At 51.6% G+C, this 21,734-nt stretch overlaps 1 protein-coding gene across 1 annotated transcript; it reads right to left on the bottom strand.

Annotated features, from left to right (window-relative positions):
• Positions 1-4,100: 4,100 nt before the first annotated feature.
• On the bottom strand, positions 4,101-19,894 carry URM1 (ubiquitin related modifier 1). The gene is made up of 5 exons (XM_065737582.1): positions 19,820-19,894; positions 17,288-17,358; positions 6,072-6,153; positions 5,002-5,050; positions 4,101-4,327 (listed from the first exon to the last, which is right to left on the bottom strand). Exons 1-5 carry the CDS (start codon positions 19,852-19,854, stop codon positions 4,259-4,261), a joined length of 306 nt encoding a protein of 101 aa, XP_065593654.1. The 5' UTR covers positions 19,855-19,894; the 3' UTR covers positions 4,101-4,258.
• Positions 19,895-21,734: the final 1,840 nt, after the last annotated feature.

Genomic DNA, 21,734 nt, shown 5'->3' with positions numbered 1-21,734 from the left:
TGGGGGGAGCGCAGCCCCCGCAGGGGACACCCCGGGGCGAGAGGGGACACCCCGAGCGGGCGCACCCCGGGACCCCGCAGCGGGGGCAGCAGCCGGGGCCGTGCCGGGCCGTGCCGAGCCGGGCCGGGGGCAGCCGGGTGGGAGCTGTGTCTTTAAGAGATGGCTGGCTCCAGGTTGCAGCTGCTGTTTCTGTGCTATAGAGACAGTGGAGATTCATTACTCCTAAAACACAATGGGCATTTATCACCCCGTGGTGTTATTCAAATCCAGTACCAATTGAAGGTCATCCCCATTCTTTTCTCGCCGGCTCTGCAACACATTTATTGTTGTGCCGTTCAACTAAAAGCCCTGCCCGGCCCCGGCGCAGCCCGCAGAGCCCCGGCGTGCGCATCCCACGCGGGCGGATTTGGGACTCTCCCGGGTGGATACAACGTGGAGGACGCGGGTCAGCGCCGGCGCGGCCCGGCCCGGCCCGGCTCGGCTCGGTGCCGGCCGGCAGCAGGTGCAGCGGAGCCCCGAGCCCCTCCGAGCCGCCCGCTCCGCCCCCACGGGCCGCACTTTTCCTCGCCCCGTGGAAACTCGGAGCCCCGCGGGCCGCCTCCGCCGCCGGGTCGGGAGCGCCGGGGGATGCGGGAGTCCGCCCGCCCGCCCCTCCCGCAGCCCCGCACCGCCCGGGGGGAGCGGGGGCATCGCGGGGGAAGCGCCGGCAGCGGGGCCGGGATTTTCCCTCCTCGGAGATGGGGGGGGATTTGTTCCCAACTTCGTGGGAGCCGCTCGGTGAGAAGGGACCGGGGGAAGGGGGGGTGGGCAGAAGCTTGGGTTTTCGTTCTTTGCTCTTTATTTCTTCTTTTCTTTATTATTTTGATTTTCATTATTTTTTAAGTTTTATTTTTAATTGTGCTCCCCCTCCGCTTTTGCATCCGTCGATTTCGGCGATGTTCCGAAGTGCCCGAATTCCGGGCGGGGGTTCGTCCTTCCGAGCGGCGGCAGCGCGGGGCCGGAGGGGTGGGGGGGGATGGGGGGATGGGTCCGTGCCCGCACCCCGCAGCCATCGGGAGCCCCGCACAGCCCCGGGGGCACCGCACCCCACCGGCAGCAGCCGACCCCGCTTCCCGCTGCAGAGCGGCCGCTCCGGGAGGGCCGTACCGCTGCTTTTCGTTTTCTGCTTTTTTAAAACGATGATGATTTTATTTCATTTTTGCTCGATGGTTGTTTAAGATTTTTAAGGGCTGATTTTTTTTTTTTATTTTTGTTTGATTTTAATTTTTTTTTTCACTTTTTATTTTTATTATTATTTTTTTTTTTTAGGAGGGGTACAAACGAGTCGTTGGATTGAAACCCCTCGCGGTGCGATTGGATGGCATCGGGGATGCGGAGCGCCGCGGCCGCGCTCCGAAGTTACCGGGGCCGCAGAGCGGGGTCGGGCGGAGGGTCGGGGCCGCCCTTGTGCTTCTTTTCCAGGACTGCACCGAATTCCCCCGGCGGATCCCCGCGAACCCGGGACGGGAATCTCTGCTCCTGATTGTCCAAACGCAATTCTTGTGCGCTGGAGCCGTACGAACCAAGAATTGTGTCTGGACATCTGTAGCAGAGATTTCAACTTCACCGGCGGGGCCGAGGACGGCTGCGGGGCGGAGGAGCGCGCTCGGTCGCCTTAAGGTAACCACCTCCGAGCGGTGCGGGAGAACCACCGGGAGGAAACCAAATAAACAGCGGTGGCGATGCTCACCTCCCCGCTCTGCCGGCTGCGTCCGTCCCACCCTGCGTCAAAACCGCCGCCGCTCCGGGGACGATCGCGGGGACCGCGGCCGCCGCCGACCGAACCGCGGCGGAACCGGGAGCGCTGCGGCGGTTCTGCGGGAGCGGCGGGGCCGGAGCGGAGCGCTGCGGACGGCTGTGGCCGCACGGCCCGGCCCCGCGGCTCCGGAGCCCTTTATCCTTTGGCTATTTCTGTTTTAAACGCGGTTCTGTTTCATTTCGTTTCTTCCTGCGGACGCGCTGCTGCCCCCTCACCTTCCTCCTCCTCCTCCTCTCCACCCCCTTTCTCCCCGAGCCCCCGGCCCGGCCCGGCCTCGCGGAGCTCCCGGCGGCTGCGGGACGGATGGGGACGGGGAGGGGACACCGGGAGCGGGGATGCGGCCGCCCTCCTTCCCTCGCAGCGCCCGTGAAAGCGCGACCCGGAGCTTTCAACAGTGAGGCATTATGAGCCCGCAAGCCAAGCAGCGCTGCCGGGGCTGCCAAGGAAACCCGGGAGGAGGAGGGAAGCATTACAGGACCCGAGCAAAATTTCGCTAAGAGCTTATGTAGGACAAAGCCTGAGGCAGAGAGCGTCTTCCGAGGGTTTTATTTCGGAAACTTTCTTCCAGGGTTTTGCTGTACCCCTCTTCTCCCCTCCCTCGGCCTGGTTCCCCCTGCTTCCCTCTCCGCATCCCCAGCACTGCTGGCAGCTCTTACTACGCCGTACCTGCACTGCTGGGGATAACGCTGCCACCAAGGAGCTCCGCCGCGGCACGGAGGCAGTGCTGAGGACAGACCTTCCCCAGCCGGGTCTGAGGCCGTGTCAAGCAGGTCTGCAGCTCCTCGGCCAGCTCCCCCCGTCACCTGGAATCCCCCTTCCGTTCCCCTCATCCAGCAAAGCTCAGGGCACAAGGAGCCCTCGTCCTGTCTGTGCCACACGCATACACAGCCGGGCTCGAGCTGCTGTGCCTGGAATTGGAACGGGATGAACACTGGTTCACCCTCTGCAGAGAGCTCTGAAGTTGAGGTTCCTCAGCACTGCAGCCCACGGGTGCTGAGAGCTACGCAGGTTACAGCGGTGTGAATGTGACAGAGGAGTCAGCACAGAGGTCAGACAGGGAATTAATTGTCCTTCGGTGCTGCCCCGTGCCAGGCAGAGCCACGAGCAGCGATGGGGTCGTGCACACTGCTCACTGCCCTGCGTCCCCCTTGGCAGCTCGGGGAGGTGGAGGACGGAGCAGGTCAGCTCTGAGGGGCAGGGGGAGCAGCTCAGGGCCCCGCGGAGCCCTCAGCCCCAGCAGCCACGCTGCAGCTGGGAAGCACCACGTGTATATGCTTCCAGAGCAGCACGGAAACACAGGCAGTGAACAGGGCTGAGAGAGCAGGAAGGGGTGAGGAGGAAGCAGTGCAGCACGGTGCAGGCCTGCAGTGCTGATGCCATCCTCTCTGACCCCTTCCCCACACTCTCCGTGGCATTCTGGCTGGCGTGCCCCACTGCACTCAGCGAGAAACCTCTCCTCCCACGGACAGAAAAGGTTACAGGCTGCTCGCCTCTTTTCTCTGCTCTCAGCACTTCCCCTATGCTCAAGCCTCGGCCTCCTGCCCTGCCCAGCCTGGCAGCAGTGGTGCTGATGGTGGAGCACACAGCCCTGTCACCGCTGTCACCCAGCAGCAGGGCTGGGCCAACCCACCCCGTGCTCCACGCCCGAAACGAAGGCTGATCAGTTCTGTCCGTCACGCTGACAGAAAGATAATTCACTGCCCTTATCTCTGCGGGCTGCCTGAGAGCAGGCACGGGTGTGTTTACCCTCCAACCAAATGGAGGTTGTACACTAATGGTGATTGTGGACTTCACCCTGCTGCAGCTCAGGTAAGCAGGAGGCGTAAGGCATCAGACAAACAGAGCTAAGAATGCTGTTTGCCTGCTTCCCACACATACACAGCAGGACAAGTGGAGAGCCAGCACAGAGGGCTCTGTGCTGTCATCTGCAGCACCTCACAGAAAAGCTAGCAGAGTCACCTTCTGTTTCCTTGCACTTCACATCTCGTCCTTCCCCAGGCATCTCTGTAGCTGGTGCGATAGCCTACATGACACCAAGCGCTTTGCAAAAAGAATCCCAGCTCCAGGCACTAAAGCAGAGGCACTCAGCCGTGCCTCAAGGCAGGCACAACTCCCCCAGGATCCTCACTGCCTACAAAGATGCACCGTCCTATGACACGTCCAGCACACCTCTTCCTCCTGTTACACAAACACATGGTTGCACGTGCAGCAGGTGCTCTCTGCTCGTTAGGTACCTGGAAGTGTGCTCAGGAGGGGTGAAATGAGGAGCAAAAGGTGGATGCTGTAGCAGTACGCAGCAGGCTGTGTGCTGACGGGGCTTTATTTGGATGTCTGTTAACAAGTGAACGTGGTGGGATGATGCAGAGATCAGGCACAGACAGTTCAGGAGAGGTTTGGGTGGGTTTAGGTGTTTGTTTGCCCAAGGCTTTGAATTCATGTCCTCTTTCTTTTTCCAGGAGTTCACCCACCATGTAATGTTGAGATGAAAAGCACATTATCCTGGTCCTGGAGTTTATAATCCAGCTCACCCTGCAGGCCAAGAAAAAATGAGAAACGGTTTAAATGTCACTTCCAAATACAAGGTGCAAAGAGAAAACAGCTCATAAAAAGATGGTGAGTGTTAAGGGAGAGCAGAGAGGGACAGACCAGTGCTCCCATCTTAAAGGAAGCAAAGGTGAGAGAGATCAGAGGAGGAGCTGACATTCATTATCCCAGGAACACACCGCTTTCTGGACTACAGTTTTGACAGAACAGGTGGTTGCCTGAGGCAGGAAAATAGTTGGGGACCTTTTGCTGTCTGAGACAGTGGGCTGAAACTGCAGAGTGTTAACCGCCTCCTTTGTGGGGAGGGACCTCCCCAGGACTGACTTCCCCTGCTGGGAACGGCCTCACTCTGGCAGAGGGAGTCTGGAGACTGCTGGGGGCCATGAAGCCGCATGGTGACCTCTGGGCTGTTACCCCACAGAGGTCAGGGAGCATCTCTCTTCAGACCTGGGCCGGCTGAGGAGACTCAGCAGGTTAGATTGAGGCTTCCCAACAGCCACAGTGGGACAACACAGAGTGAGATCCCTGTCTGCTCAATTCCTTCTCAAATACTAGATGCTTTGCTTGGGGCACGATCAGAGCTAGCCTCTCTGAGAGCAACCACGGAACAGACAGAGCAGACTTTTAAACAAAGGAAGTCAAACGGAGGGAGTACAGACCATTAGTTCCCAGTCTGCGTCATTGATGAGCACCAAAATTCCTGGCCTCCTGCAGAACACAGAAATCATCAGGATATGGGGCTGCTAAAAGCCTCACAAATAGTTAAGAATGAGGGATGTTAGAGCACAGATCACACACCGACTGCCTATAAAGCCAAAGAGAAAAAGGAATCCTAGCACGGAGGTAAAACAGGTACACAGTCTGTACCCTTTCTAGATCAAATAAAGGGGAGGCAGGAGTAATCCCAGAGCCCATCTGAATCAAAATGCACCATTCCTGAGGATGCTCCAGGATGACTCCATTTCCGTGTGAGGTAGAAAAGCCAGGTAATTAAACCCACGCAATTGCAGAGCACAGAGAGCTCGATGCAAAGGCAGAGAAAGCTGTTCTGGTGCCACTACCCAAGGCAGTAAACACCCGAGATCCACTCAGAGCCCCTGATTACAGGCAAAGCGTTCCCCCCCTTTGATCTTCAGTGTCCTGCAATTGTCTCTCCTGTTACCAGGGGACCTGGCACATGCTTCAGCTCACACAGATCCATGAGGAACGTTCAGCACCCCCAGCCCACCCCGCCAGCAGGGATGGCCCTTGCACAGCTCTCTCTGCTCCATTTGTCTGGACTTTTTTTCCCCCACCCCCTCCACGAGGCTGGCCCCATTTTGACAATAAAAATACATTTCCCATCAGAAATATTTGTTGGCACTTCTCCGAGCGACTGCTTCGGTCCCAGTGATGTCAGCAGGGAACAGACAGACCTGTGAACACCTCTGGAACTGAGGATACGTGAGCTACACTGCTCCAGGTGACAACACAGAGGAATTATACACAGCCCTGCTTCACATTTAAGGCTTTGGCGTGAGGGCTGGAAAAGAAAGACACATTCTGCACGGAGCAGTGGGAGGTACAGCCTGGAGCTGCTTCCAGACCAAGGGAATCCCAGTATCACTTTAGCATGCCCCACGTTTTTATGGATGTTAACTTTCTTCGTGAAACCAACAGGAAAAACGTATTCTGAACTGTGGGCATCAACAGGGAGAGACCCGAGGAGGAGCCACGCAGCCGTACTTACACAGATTCCCCTTGCATAAATAATTCCGGGCGCTCTTTCAGCAGATTCTGTTTGATCCACTTTAGCAGGTTTCTGATATCCCCTGAAAGGGAAAAGGACAGTGATTTGCAGCTGGCTGACAGCTCCTGGGCAATGCCACAACAAAGTAAACGTTTATCCACCAAAGAGCACGTGGGGAACACAGGGGGCAGAGCTGCAGACCTAGCACACAGCCCTGCGGTGTTGGGGTGCAGAAGGAAGGCAGCCCCGTGGCTCGTGCAGGCCAGAGCTGCTCCTTCACAGCCCCCACTGTCCCGTGCCCCTTCCTGTGTTAGTGCAGCCCACAAAGCCAGCACCAGTCCAGCAGGAGACTGCAGACCACAAGATTTCCCCAGTGCACCCCACGTCCTGCACGTCCCGCTACCGCCCCACAAATTGATATTTAACCGTGTGGGTTTGATGAGACTTTCAAAATCCAAACAAATGCACCTCAGCAGCTGAAAGCCCACACCACAGGTACCAGCACCAGCAGAACGTGAGCACACATCCAGCCCTGCATTACACACACACACACACTGACCACAACTGCTGCCACACCGTGCCTTCGCCCTCCCCACCAGCTCTCTCCCTCTGCACTTCGTGCTTACAGCTTCCTTATTAAAGCTCAGCCTTTATCTTTCCATTTCAGTAGGTGACAGGGAGGATTTGTCTTCATGTAAAAGGAGGAGGAGACACTGCTGGCGGGTTTTTATAGTATCAATTTTACTTTGTGAGGCAAAAACAATTTCTTTAGTGATAGCATCAGTTAATTTCCTATTGGAGAGGTGAGAAGTGATGGTGGGGGGGCACAATCCGTTACAGGGTTTAGAGAAGCTGACAAATTGCAACGTGTTCTCCTCCGTATTCCACCATTCCACAAACCACTCCATCATTCTGAATCCACAACCAGTTATTCTCCCAGGGCTCCCTTAACCAGCCCTTGGAAAGCCCCCAGAGAGCTCTGTTTGTTTTTGAGGTGCCCCCTGAGGGCACAATGCCCTGGTGAGAGCTGCAGCTGCCATGGGCACTACGGGTCCCCACACCTCCCTGCTGTGTGTCATCCACCTTCAGCAAAAATAAACGTGCTCACAGCAGCTTGACTCAGTCTCCAACATGCAATAGGATCTGATAGCACTGTGAATACTTTGCAGTGCTGGGGTTACCCCTGCAGCAGATGGGGACCTTTACACCCAGGGAAAAGGGGACAGGGATCCTCCATGACCTGCTCCATCTCCCCCATCTTGTGATCCTGCTCTGCACATCCATCCTACCACGGGGCTGAGTGGAGCAGCGGGGAGTGCTGCTCTGCACAACTGCAGCAGAAGGAGTCGTGTGGGACTGGACTGCCCCATAATGATACGTAGTTAGGAACACAAAATAGACCATTTTCTGCTGCTCTGATATCTGCAGATACTGGAGACAGGAGCACACTCAAAGGTACACCGTGCTGGCCAGAACGAGAGCTAACTGCATCTCTCATCCCCTGAAAAATGCTGCTGCAACATTGAGCCCTCAGGATCCCACACCCAACCCCTCCTGCTCTCATCACCGAGCTATGAAGGCTGGAGCGGAAGGAAGATGGAGAGGAGCCTTTGGGAGGAGGGGGGAAGGAGGGCACAAAGGGGACACCGGCCCCTCGGTGGCACCGCCCGCGAGCTGATTCATATTTATGCACTTGCAGCAGGTCACACAACAATGAGCTGTGCCATACACCATTCTCCTTGCACGGAATAAGCAGCCCTTTCCTCTGGGACCTTTCGGGAGAGATCATTTAAACAGAAGCACGCCGCACCAGCTGGATAAAAGACAGCCACCTCGGAGCAGCCTGGGCGGAGGGGCTGATTTATGGGAGGCTGCACTGGAAGTCTCCCTCACCCCTTCTCCTTCTGTAATAAACGTTATTTTCAGCCCCACCTGAGCCTATGTTCATTTACTCCTCCCCAGCAGTCACGTACATGCATACTGCAGGGAAAAACAGACACCCCGGCCATGCGTGGAGCATCCCTGCTCCAGGCAGCAATGGAAATTAAGGCCCTTCTCTACAGCCAACCTTAAGACATAATACTTTCAGCTGCTTTCTCAGCACTGATTTCCACCCACCCCCCCATGTCTTTATATTCTGTGCACCGATATTACTTGAACAAATCAATTATAAAGGATGAAAAATGACCAGAGCCACACCAGAACCATCTCCCACAAGTCAGATATTGAAAGGGAACAAAATTGCTTCCATTGCAAGTGGGCCAGGGAGGGGCCATCTCACAGCTCAATGCCTTGAATAGAAGTCTTGATCAGCAGCTCAGGATCCTATACGGTATCACGATGGAAATAATAAGAGGTAAATTACAGCACAACTGCTTATCTCCTTTATGTGACGTACACAGCGTTCCGAAGACATTTTCTTTCCGTACGGGTTCCAGCTCGTTGGGCTGAGGATTTGCTGTGCAAACAGCAGGTCCTGAACAAAGGGCACAGAAGGAGTTAAAAAGAAATTACCCTGACGTGGGCAAGCACCACATCAGTCCACGTTCACATGCCTGCTGGGGCTCCAAGTGTCCCCTCGACAGAGCAGAGGCACTGGCTCCTTGCAGAAGTGCAGCTGCACTGTATGTGCTGCCACGTGGCTGCAGAAGCAAGCAGGGATTTGGGGCTGAGTGAGGCTCAGGTGAGAGCTGCGAGCACACAGCATGCTGCTCCTGCCCCACCAGCTCAAGCCCAGCTCATCACAGAGATGGTTGACACGTTTTTATTATTGCTGCACGGTGTCAGCTAAATCCTTTTGGTAGCCTACACCGTTTCACTTGCAGCAAACAAATATCCTACTCCAGTTACCACGAACTGTCCTTGCCATTGGCAGCATCAGCAGAGGCAGCAGCGTGCAGAGCAGGAGGCTGAACGATTCCCAAACTGCAAAGGAGGGACTGAAGCACATGGTAGGAAATCCCTCTCTCATTTGTATACAGAGACAGCTCTGCTGCCTGTGCTCACAGTACATCAAACCTCTCCAAAATCTCAGGAAAAATAATCTAAAGTTAATTAAAAAAAAAAAAAGAAAAACTGACAAACGTTTGAGAAAACTGCTTAGTTCAAGTGCACAGATGGGAGCTCAAATCCACAACACACGCATAAAACAAATCACCCAGTGAAACACACAGCTCAGGAAAACCAAGAGTGTGCTTGCAGTGACACAAAGTCACTGGCTCATCAGGCAGGTGGACAGGATGCAGGGACTGCAGTGAGCCTGCAGGCACAGACCCACGGCAGCGGCTCGCTGTCAGCCCAGCTGCATTACAAACACTGCTGGCCGTGGTGAGAGAAGCTGACAGCCTGCCCCGTCCTCCTGCAGGTCCTCTGAGGCCCTCTGTGTTACCCCAACCATTCACTGACAAAGAATCTGCTGAGCTTCCTCTGCAAGGGGAACGCGTCTAGGGCTCCACTTCGTCTGCACCCTCAAAACCAGAGCTGATCTTCCCCAGCTCAATAAAATCTCCTTGGCCCAACAGGCTGGTCAGTGAGATCTTAGTGGAGAGGGCATCAAAAGCGTGCAGAGAAAACAGACACCTGGAATAAGGAACACCAAGCTGGTGTTGTGCTATGGGAACCTCACACTGAACCCACGAATATGCAGAAACACAAGGATTCTGCACAGTATTAGTTGACAAAAACAGATTCACATACACGGTGCTCAGACACTTCCACATCTCCTGCTTTGTAACCCACATCCAAACCAGCACACAGCACCTGAAGGGCACCCGGAGGGTGTGCCCGCCCCTGTGTGGGCCCTGCTGCAGAGCTGGGAGCTCATTTCAGGGAGAGAGAGGAACCTCTAACGGGTGAACCATGGAAAATTCCCTTCTGGTCTGTAATAAAGAAGATATATGCAGCACTGGTCACTAAGGGGTCAGTGCTGCGGGAGCACAGCGCTTTCCTGGGCCGCCTTGTGGACACCTCCCCATGGGGTACCATTTCTTTGACCCAGAATAAGATCATTTATCATACTGACCATGGCTGAGCTCCAATTTGCTGAGGTCACTAACTCGGGATGAGCGCCGCTCCACCCACATTCTCCGCCACTGGCCTGTAACCATGACAAAGCCTTCCCTGCCGCTCCTCTGCCATTATTCCCCCTGCCTGCATGGAAATGGATGGAAAGACAAGCTGCATCTCCTCTCCCCTTCCCAAGCAGTTTGCTTCCCCATCCAGCTCCCACTCACCCTGCAGGTGAATGCTTCCGTGTGCTTTTGATTCTTACAGCACTCCTAGGAGAGCTGCTACAAAACCCGACCTGAGGGATCCTCCCATCTGAAATGCAAATCGCCCACTGAGGCAGATGACGGTGTGCCATAAACTGCAGAAGAAGACCTGGAACAGCTCAGAGAAATGGAGTCACAGCAAAAGGGCTGCACACTGCGCAGAGCAAGGAGAGCAAAATCCATTTTCTCTGACAAGCACACGTCCTGCCACATAGTGATTTAAGTACTATGGAAAAAATTAGGGGGTAACTACAGCCAGACACAAGAGAATCCCAATCGTTCCTCTCATCTGTTCTTGGCTGCTACCAAAAACATCAAGGTCCTGGCTTCTGTATTCTAACTGTGCTGCAACATCCTTTTCTCATTTCTCAGCTGGGAGAGAACCCTCAAACCACACCCTAGCGTGTCCACACAGCAGGCAGGGATCACAGGGCTCTTCCACTGCCCTGCTGCTGGTACACAGATCCCAGCATCCCTGAGCAACTCTCAACGCTGAGTTTGTATCACAACTCCCACAAGCTGCAGAGGAGATGCTTGGATGCTTGGCATCTTCTGCTCCTGGAGGGCTGCCGGGAGGAGAACACAAGTTCATGGGATCCCCAGCTCTATATTCTCCCCATCCATCAGCTCCCAGCATCAGAAAGCAGCTCCGAGCTGATCCTCAGGGTAAACCTAATCCCTCCACATTTCCAAAGTCAGATCATCTAAACCCGTAACACCCCACGCTATTGTCATCTCAGACTCCCAAATAAATGCCAGTGCACCAAACCGTCTCTTTTAATTAGGATCACAGATCACTAGTGTTGGTCCAGAGCCTTGCCTCTCGTGTCAAAGGAAGCAACCAGGGAAGCCTGAGACTGCTGCACGAGAAGCAAAGAGCAAGATTAGGAATTGCAGGCATCAGCTCCTGTGATTTTATCCCTCCAGCAGCACAGAATTATTGGCCACAAAAGACCACCTCCAGCTTTGCCCACTCTGATTTAGCGACGCTTGAGCAACGCAGGCCTGCTACCAAACCCCACGGAGACCACGCCACGGTCCAGCAGCTCCTGCAGTCAGGAATCTTCCTGCTACGCACCAAACTCCCATCTCTTCACTCCTATCAATCTGTGTCGGAAGATACTGCATCACCCTGGCAATAATCTGCCCGACCCTGTGAGAAAGGAGATACCCCACCTCATCGCTTTTCCCTTCATTTATCCTACTTAACCTTGAATGTTGCTGGTTAATTTTTTTTAAAGCCGCTCAGGAAGACAATTCAGAGGATGCATTACTAACTGCAGGCACAACGCTCAGCCGGAACACATCAGACTGAGATCTCTCCTCCCTCACGTTTTCCCGGCTTGTGGGTTTTGTGTGCGTGCAAGGAAAACCCTCTCAGCATCACTCGAGGCTAAAGGAGCTCATGTGAGACCCCAGCGAGGAGGTCCTGCAGGGATTCCCCACAGCCTGGGAGAGGGAATCCCCCGGGTTGGGCTCTCCTGGCACTGCCAGCTGGAGAGGAAAGCTCCTGGAAGCAGGCTCCTTGCCCCCTTCCAGCCTTGCTGGTGGTTACTGGACGCTCTGTTGGATGAGTCAGTGTCACAGCTCAGTGACTGCCGTGATTTTATTCCTCTCCATACAGAAATCAAGCAGAGTACCAGCTTTCGCCTCTCACTTTCGGTCTCAGAACCACTCGGCTATTATCAGACTTTCATACAGGGCAAGCACCATTAAACCGATTCCTGCCCACCCAGCCCAGCCACCCCCACAGATACTCCAAGCCCCACAGTCTTACTTGAAAGGGGAAAAGAAAGGGCCAGTGAGATGATCAGGGTGGAAGAGAGGGGGGGTAAGATTTACAAGTGAATGGAGGTAAGAATGGAGCAGTTTGTGGGATAAAGGGGCTGCAGAGGGAGCTTTACAGATGTGCAGAGGGACGGCGGCTCATTGTTTAATTAAGCAGAAAGTGGCTCTTTTGAAAAGCAATTTTGCACAGGAGCTCTGAGCTCAGCAAACAACTCCTGCGAGTGAGGGCAGGAGGAGAAAGGAACAGCTGGCCCAGAGCCGTGTGAACCGCATGCTAAGCGGTTTAAAGGGCCCGGATCCTCCTCCCAGCCCTGCTCCGCTGCCACCCTCTGAACAGTGCTGTCAGCACCGCAAATCCCACCGAGAGAAAAGAGAGAGTGGGGGGGGGGGGCTGGCACAAGAAAGGTTATCCTACTAGGTGCCTGCACTGCAATACAGCGGCTGGGAAGGAGGGTGGAAAAGCCAGGCTTTGTTATCACAGGGATTTGGTCACACACAAGAGCTGGTTTCTTGGTGCCTGGGAAGCTCCTTCCACAATGAGCCCTGGGATGAGCTGATCCGGCAGCGCAGCCTCCTGGGAGAGTGCTGGGGCTGCTCCTGCATGGCTGCCAGTGTCCCCCTTCCCTGTCCCAGGGATAGCCACCTGAAACCCCATCAAGGAGCAGTGAGCAGGGATGCTTCATGTCACCAGGCTCCTGGCACTGCTGGAAAGCGTGGCTGGGCTATGGAGCTGAGCCAGCGCAGGCTGAGATCCCAACTGGTAGCTCACCTCCTCCCTGTCCCAGCAGATAAATCACCTGCCTGAGAGAGGTGCACGAGGAGGGGAACAGCCCCGTGTCTGCTGGGCCCTGCAACGGGCACAGCGTGGTTAGAAAGGAGCTGGCTGCAGCAGATCTATGGACTTCCATCACTCTGCATTACCAAAATCACTTTTACAGGGTGCTTCGAGCAAGTCTTAGGACATCAGGAATAAAAACCAGAGCAAAAAAGCATCCCAGAGCTTTACTAACTTCACACACTACTGGTAACAGCGCTGGCCATTACAGACAACAACTAACAACATCCCCTCCTAATTTCACAGTGCTTTGGCACAGCACCCACCAACTCTGAGCACATGCTGTATGTTTAAGCCTGTAACACAGGTCTGATCTCTTGGGATCCCTGGGCTCTTTCTGAGCAGATGAATGCTTCCAGCTTCCCAGCAGCCCTCCATGCTGTGCAGAACAAGGCCCCTGGAAAGCAAAGCTCTTGAGGAGCAAATCACGCTATGGGGATTTTAACATAAGCAGCACTTGGCACATTATTTTAATTTTCCTTCTTAAAAAAAAAAATCTGATTAGCAACAAGCCTTTTTTTCCCTGGGGTTTTGGTAAAAGGAAACCACAATTACCAAAACACGCTGATTAAAAATTTATCCTTCCAGACCTGTACGTGCCAAAACACGCAGTGAATGCTGGATTTGCCCAGAAGATCCAGGTGCTTGCTGCTACACCACGTACTACTACTCCAAAACCACGGGTCCTGGCACTGAACACAGAGCTCAGAACTGGGAGGGCAGGGACCTGCAGCACACAGACATTACAAGCAGCCCCAAACCCCAGCACAGAGCACAGCACAAAGCTTTTGTAAGCGCTCTTCGTCAGCATGACACTGCGGATCTAAACCTGAAATCACCACAAGGGTTAAGTGATGCCAGCTACTTCCTACCCTTCCCACAGCGTCCACGCAGTTCGCATGGCCACAAGACAAACCCAGCACTGTGAGTCCCAGCGAGATGGAGGAAGGAGCTCCGACATCGCTCGCAGAGCAGTCACACAATGATCTATTTGATTACTGAAGCACTTGGTTAAATTACTGTGGCCTGCTTCAGGAGAAAGCTGCCAAATACATTTTCAGTTTTTAATTTAGGGTTTCTCTCTTTTATGCTCCATTGTCTCTAATAGCCTCTTAGATGCTTGAAAATAAAGTTGATTTCCCTGCCAATTTAATACTCTCTCCATGTGACAAATACCGTTATTCCCCCAGCTGCTTTCTCCCCCACACACTGTTTTTATACAGAATTAGCCAACGGGGCACTAATGTCTTTAGACCCTTTAACAGCATTATCAATGAGATCATTGCCATAGCCAGCAACTTGGGACAAGATTCTTGTTTAACTTGAGGTCCTCTCTCAACAGCAGCTCCAAAAGATTACACAGCCCTGTATTAAGCGTGGCCGATGGAAATCTGTCTTCCCATACAGATAAAACACACCTTTTCCAGATCCTGCTTGGCAGCAACTTCAACATGCAGACCAAGGCAGGTCTGCTTTGTAAATAAAGAACTGCTGTTTTACTGACGTTGTAAGGACACAAAAAACTCCTAGGATAAGAAAAATAGGTCCAGCCACATGGCTAGGCCCCTCGTGGTTTGCTCTTGTCCCACTTGCAGCTTTCTTCCTCCTGCCTTTCCTAATCCCTCCAGAAGCCCAACTCCAGGCATCAGAAAATGACAGAGAAACAAATCCTGAAAAAGATAACTGGCTCTGAAACCCACCTACTTTCCACTTCGTGCTTGTTACCAGGAGAAAGGAAATGACCACACACTACTTTGTTGTAGTAATTATTATTATCATTCACAGAATGCTCCCATGTCAACTACGGAGCATTCCCCCCCTCCCCCAAAATAAATATTGGTAGAAATTTCTTCATACAGTCTTCCACTTCTCCTCACCTCTGGGAATTATATATATATATAAATGCCTAAACAAATTAAAACACGTCCCAGAGAGACAGAGCTGCTCTGCAAAAAAAGGAGGGCAAAGACAAAAATAACTCAAAAAGAAAGGAAGAGTGGGATAGAGAGGGCAAAATGGCCAAAAATAAGCCTGGCAGCTAATGAAATCAGTTAAAATGGGGCTTTGAGTGCAGGTCTTCAAGCAGTACTCATACTACACATCCTTCCCCAGAGTATTAAAGTGGTGAACACAAAAGGAAAGGTAAGCAACAGGACACAGCACAGTGCTGAGCTGTTTCTCTAATCATTGTAATTGTGGCTGCATGATGGCAGCAGGGAACACACTACATAGATCTTTATTTACCCAGAGATGGCTGAATTAAACTTCCTTTCTCTGAAAGAGGAAAATGGGTGGTGTTAGGAACTGTACAAAATTGCAAGAATTTAGCACACTTCTTATTCAATCCTGCTGATTTCTCACTTTTATGACATAGTTCTCATCCAGAGCATTATGACAGGTGTCTCCAGTGACCCCTTACAGCCAGGCATTAACCTCACATTTACATAGTCCATCTTTGTGCTTCACAATTCAGTGTCTGCTCCTGAGCCACTGCAATGCACAACCAGACTCAGGGCTGAAAGCACCCTGTCATCCAACACATGTAAAAACAGCATGCTGCAAGCCATGGAAACTACCTGTTATGGCTTTATGATTTTTGTTGTATTGTTGATATTCCACATCATAACATCATGTGGTGTATTGGGAGTTAAAAAAAGCACTGTGCTCCAGGTGAGGAGTACATGGGCCCACAGTCCTTTCTGCCTCTCTTGTTACAGGGGCAGCAGCACCTGAAAAACAAGGCAGCATGAAAAGCTAGAAGCAATAACCTCTAAGATTGATCTGGAATTAATTACTGAAGATCATGAGTTTGATGAGTTTGAACACTGAGACTGAGCCAGATCTTCAGGGAAAGTTTTATCCCAAAGGATAAATCCAGTTCTTAGTGAAGACTGTAGAAGCCTCCCCAGCAACTTCAAGTGGGAGTGGATTAGGCCATACACAACTGACAACCAATGAGCTAGAAGAATCGCTCCTTGGTATCAATTTCCCCCTTCCCCTGGCAGGAATAAACACCCCATGTAATAACCCCTTCTCCTTGAGTGCCTAATCCCATTTGAATACCACTGACACAGCCAATTTCAGTGGGTATCCTAAAATGACAGGACACTAAAGGAAACGATACTCTAGCCCCCAAGTATATAAACCAACCAAGCAGATGTTTTGGCAGTTCTTTACCACCTTCTGTTTAAGGAACTTACACGATTACTGCTGGAGCTTAACGCTGAACCCTCTTGTGAAACAAGAAATTACCACCACCACCTCAGTAGCAACAGGGGAAAGTTAAGCAACATGACTGAACTCATAGCACCAATCAGCATCACATCACATTCCTGGATTCATGGTCCCTGTCACTAACCACACAATAACACACTATTTCAGTGCCCCATTACATCCGAATTACACATACTTATGTCCAAGCACTTCTATGGATCTGTAATTACTTACAGGCACAGCAAGAAAATTTCAGGCCTGAATGTTCACAGCACATAGATTATGGTATTACCTACTCATCAGATATTAATTGTTAATATTCCCTCACGCTTTGTATCTATTCAGTTTACAATCCCACTCTCAAATGGCATAAAGCATTGCCATCTAGCTGGAAAAATTCAAAGCAAACCTGTGGCAAAATTATGTTGTGACTGCAGTAAGCACACCAGTAAGGAGAAACAGGCTAATACAACACTTCTCCACACTGATATGCCAAATAAACCAGAGATTATGACTGTTTTTCACTGGGACACTCAAGTCTTTAGCTTAAAAGTGTCTTACTTCTTACTGCAGGGAAGGCCATGTGCAGTTTGTCCAGCATCACGCTCGGGCATTAGCTCTGCCATTTTCAGCTGCATCAGTAATACAGACTGATTACATATATAAAGCCAAATGAGAAGGTAAAATTCATAGATGTTACACTGCTGTATACACACGTGTATTTACAGATTACATACATACACAAAGATATATATATATATGCATGTTGGGAACCTCAAAAGAGGAAGGCAAAGTGAGGGACAGCAGTTACAGCAGTTTCATATATTAAGCAAGAGGAATGTAGACACAGTGGAAGCATTTGGAGGCAAAAGGACTGAGAAGAACTCTCTTCTCAATTGCTTAGAGGACAAGTGTTCAGATCACTTCTGTTTGGTATTTACTCTGTGGACTACATAGCATCTGCTGAGCTATCCAACCAACAGCATGGAAAGTGCTTTCAAAATACATTGGTACTAACAAACAAAACTGCTGCAAAACCAGCTTTGTTCTACAAAGGGATTTCATTTGTTGTCATTCTTTCAAGTTATCCATCAGATTCTGATACTCACAAGGCTCTGGCTGAGAAGGCAAAGTCACCTGATGCTTTTTTACACCATCGAACAAGAGTTCTGCACCACCTCTGAAATAAAAAGAACGGATGACTGAGTTTCTGCTCTATTTTCTTTTGACACACAGCACAAAAAGGAGATTTTACATAAATGCCATAACAGAGAAAACAAATGATAGAGACTAATTTAGTATAGGATTCTCTCTGCCTTTTTTCCACTCACAAACCACAGGTCCCGTGGGGAAGGTGCCATCTCCTACTGTCATCACACACAAGAGCTGCAGTCACAGGCCAGGACCCCGTGGTGCTGGGTATCAGTGCAGCAGAACAGGAGGATGGCTGCCATCCCACAGAGCTCACAAAGAGTGGTGCCTAACGCCGTGCCTTTCTCATCAGCCATCAGCACTGCTCCAATTCAAACTGCACTACAGATGCCACACAACACTGCTCTTCCCCACCACCTTTCAGCCAGAAGTGTCACAGGGTTTCAGGTGAAAAATCGTAATATCATCATGGAATGAATAACTCCCTGATTTCCATTTGTAAGTAGAGAGAAGAAGTGACCCATACAAGGTTACACAGCAAGTCAGAGGCACGGCCAGGAATCCTCCAGTCCTAGCAGCCCCTTCCTGACCCATCATCACACAGATCCCTCTCACCAGGGCCTTAACTGGGAGAAGTAAGAGGTGATGGTTCAATATGAAGGTAAAAAGTACACTTTCCTCCACCAAACAACCTAACCCCACTTTCTGACACACAGAGCTTACTGGCAGGACTAGCCCTACAGAACAAAGTGAAGGTCTCTGCAACCACAGCTTTTTAAGAGAGATGAAGTGTGAACAAAACGCTGAAGATACAGAGATGGGCAAGTACAGGAGCTGCCTTCACACCTGAAAAGATTGGGTTTAAAAACACAAACATTTTGGAACAGCAATGAAATAAGCCTCCGCAGGGTCCCCATCTGTATCCATTTTGTGGGGAAAGAAAAAGGAACAACTCTGAATGTCTTGAGCTTAACAAATATAAATCAGTTCTGATGCTGGGAGGCAGCAGGCCAAACTCAGTCTTAGAAAACTATAAACCACTGTGTGAGCAGACACGAGGAAAATGGGGTGCAGAAACTGACAGTGTCAATTCTTGATTCCAGACCAAAGAGGAAGGCCAGAGCATGAACTGTTTGGAAATCCACATCTCAAAACTCAACTGGTAAAGGAAAATGGCCAACTCGTTCAGAAAGAATGTCACAAAATGCTAATCTCACTTCGGCCTTTTATTCCTTATGAGATTATGTTCTGGAAACCTTTACTGGTGCCTCACATCGCTTGAAAGCTGCCTCAGTAAATGGAAGCATTTAGAACAAATAACCCTCACCTGAATATCAACAAAGATGCATCCCCACGTTACAACGTTCCTTTAAATTCAATATCTAAAACTGCCACACTAGGTTTTCTTGGCTCTGCCACAGAGGAGCACAACAGAACCCTTGTTGTGCCCTCAGCAGCATCACTTATATGCAGCAACTCTCCTAAAGAGCACTCTGTTGGTGTTCTTCCACCAGCTCACAAAAAATAGTTATCTGAAATTTGAAGCAGCAATTATTAACATGAGCCGAGGCTCACGCAGAACAAGACACAGTAATTATATGAAAAACATTTTTTTATGTGATGAAAACAAGGTCACGCTTTGTTACAGCGGAAAAATGTAGATTGCAAGATAAGGTCCTTCTGTAATGCGCTCACTGTAGAGAACTCAGCTGCAATTTGTACATAGAGAGCTCATTTATGCATTTCCAAGGGAAGCAAAAACGCATCTCACTCTTCTGGGAAGATTAGGAGAGTTACTGCAGCTGGAAGTGGAAAAGACTGAGGAAAGGATTCTTAAGGAGAGAGGCATTTAAAGGGTTATGACATGTCTGTGTTTGTGAGAGGGTGGGAAAAACACCATAAATAGCAGCCTTGTAGCTTCTGCTAAAAGAAGGCTTTAACAAATAGCAAAGTATTCTCACAACCGCTCACAGAGTGCCCCAAGAGCACTCCAATCTCCAGGCACAGAGCATTGGCAGCACAGATCCTGAGAGCAGAGCACTGCACAGAGCCCCACTGAGGGCAGAGCGCTGGGACAAAGCACGCGGACAGCACACACACAGAGAACAGCCGGAAAGCAAGCGGAAAGCTTTTATTAATAACTTTAATAATTAAAAATTATATCATTTAAGGGGGAGAGAAAAGCGCGAATAGCGAGAAGCGTACACACAGCTCGGCCCTGTGCCCCGCACCGCCCGCCGCGGCCTGCTGCCCTGCCGGGCCCGGGCAGCCCCAAGGCCCCGCGCGAGCGGCGGCACCGAGCTGCCACGAGCCTGCGCTTGGGGCCCGCCCGCAGCTCACACAGGGCCTCAGGCTCAGCCGCCGCGCCACGGCCGCTCCGCCCCACCCCACGGCCGCGGTCTGCACATCGTGGAGGAGCCCGGCCCGGCCCTGCCCTGCCCACCGCCCGGCCCTGCCCGGTCCCGCGTCCCGCCGCCGCCCTCGCTCACCCGAACTCCACCTGCAGCGACACGGGGGCCGCCATCTTGGCGGCGGCGGGCGGGAAGGGAAGGGAGGGCGCGCCCAGGCCGCGCCGGAAGTAGCCGAGAGAACTTCCGGCCGCGCCGCGTTACTATGGCAAAGGCTGCGGCGGGGCGGCGGCCTGCGCCCGGCGGGCTGCGGGACAGCCTCGTGTGCCCGGAGCTCCAGCCTGCCTAAGCTTCTTTAAACACCCAGAACGAAAAACATTAAATTCACGTCTTGCCATTCACCGAGTTGTTCCTTACTTGCTGAGAATGCTTCAGCAAGAAGCTGCACATGCAGCTTCCCAGTAGCAAAGCCAGCCCGGCCTTCGCCTCCTGCCGTGCAGATGATTTATATTTATGTGGGGATGCAGAAATGGCCGGGCTGACAGCCACTCCTGCCGTCAGCGTGTGAAGCACTGCTGTACATCAGTCCCTCCCCTGTACATCACTGCTGTACTCGGCGTCCCCTCAGCCTCAGATCACCGCAGCATCACTCACTGTCCGCACCATGTTCATAGCACGGCACACATCTGTCACCCGTTTGTTTCTTCCTCCCATCCCCAGAGGGAGAAAATCTGTGCACAGGCGGACACGGCCATGGTGGTGACAGCTGTGCTGTGCTGCAGCGCAGGCTCCTTCCTCTGCAACATGGAGCATGTGAAGCATGGGGCAGAACTGGAGGAAAACTGCAGCCCCTCCACCCTCCCTCCTCTCAGCAGAAGGTTCAGCTTTAAAATATACATGTGCACGCGCACACATTCAGAAAAAAATGTCATATAGACGCATATCCATTATGCATTATATGTAACGGGCATAAATTTCCGCAGACAGATTGCTCTGCGTTTATGCTAACAGGGGTCAAGGCACGCCTAACCCTGAGAGCAGAAGGTGGTGGTGTCTGTAGCGGCCTTTTGTTCTGGGAGATGAGCCCTCTCCCGGCTGGGCCCCAGGAAAGGCACCGCAGTTCCCAGCACAACGGGTGCCGCTGCCATTGCTGGGAGTTGTGCTATGGCAGAGGCACGAAGCTGCTGCCTGTGGTCTTCCTCCAGAAATTCCAATTGGATTTTAGATATCTCTAAACAAAATCCTGAGGCCTCACGGAGATATGGCTCAGGATGTTGACCCAATTGTATGGGAAACAGGCAGAGGAAAGGAACAGCTTATACAGAATTCTTATTTGTATACCCTTCAGAAGTGACTGAAGCAGTCTGTTTACAAAGGATCTGGTAATCTGGGCTCCAGATCAGTGTTTGTATTTATGGTTTTCTGTGAGCTATTCTTCCTGCTTCCAGGAATAATTTGTGAGGCCAAATAACAGCAGAACTGGCTCCTAAAAATCTTGATTCCCGAGCTATAGAAATGCAACAAAATGTTACAGATTTAGTGTTAGTGCTTCCTCATAAAGGCAAAAGAAATTAAAAGAAAGAGAGATAGAAAGAGGGAGAGAGTGTACAGTAATCATAAATAGCAGTTTGGCTTGTTCAAGCATTTGAAACTGGTTACTGTTAACAGTTAGGCTGGAAATACAGTCAGCAAGCACATGAGCTATGGGGGACATTTTTATGGACGATGTGTGCTTGGGAAGAGGAGCAATTCCCATCTCTGTGCCGGTGCTGAAATCAGAGCATCACAAATTTACCAGCATATGCTCAGGGAGGTGGGAAGAAAGTGTGTAATCACCTTGAGAAAGTGTAATGCTGATGTTGTTATTTCTGAAGTGCTGTAAGCACCGACGGCATTTGATAATCGAGTACATAAAGAAGGAACAGATAAAGTCAAGGTCCCTGCCTTGCGTTCACTTTGTTGTAACACACCATCCTCCTGTTTGAGCCCATGGATGTGTCACTGTGCTGACTTGTGTGAAACCTCTGTTTTCTACTCAGTATTTCACATCCTGTCC

Source organism: Cyrtonyx montezumae, unplaced genomic scaffold, assembly GCF_038088225.1.
Source record: "Cyrtonyx montezumae isolate F1298 unplaced genomic scaffold, pur_monq_1.0 scaffold_20, whole genome shotgun sequence".
Classification (NCBI taxonomy): domain Eukaryota; kingdom Metazoa; phylum Chordata; class Aves; order Galliformes; family Odontophoridae; genus Cyrtonyx; species Cyrtonyx montezumae.
Note: the sequence above shows the minus strand (reverse complement) of the source record. Positions and strands in the feature narration are given on the sequence as shown.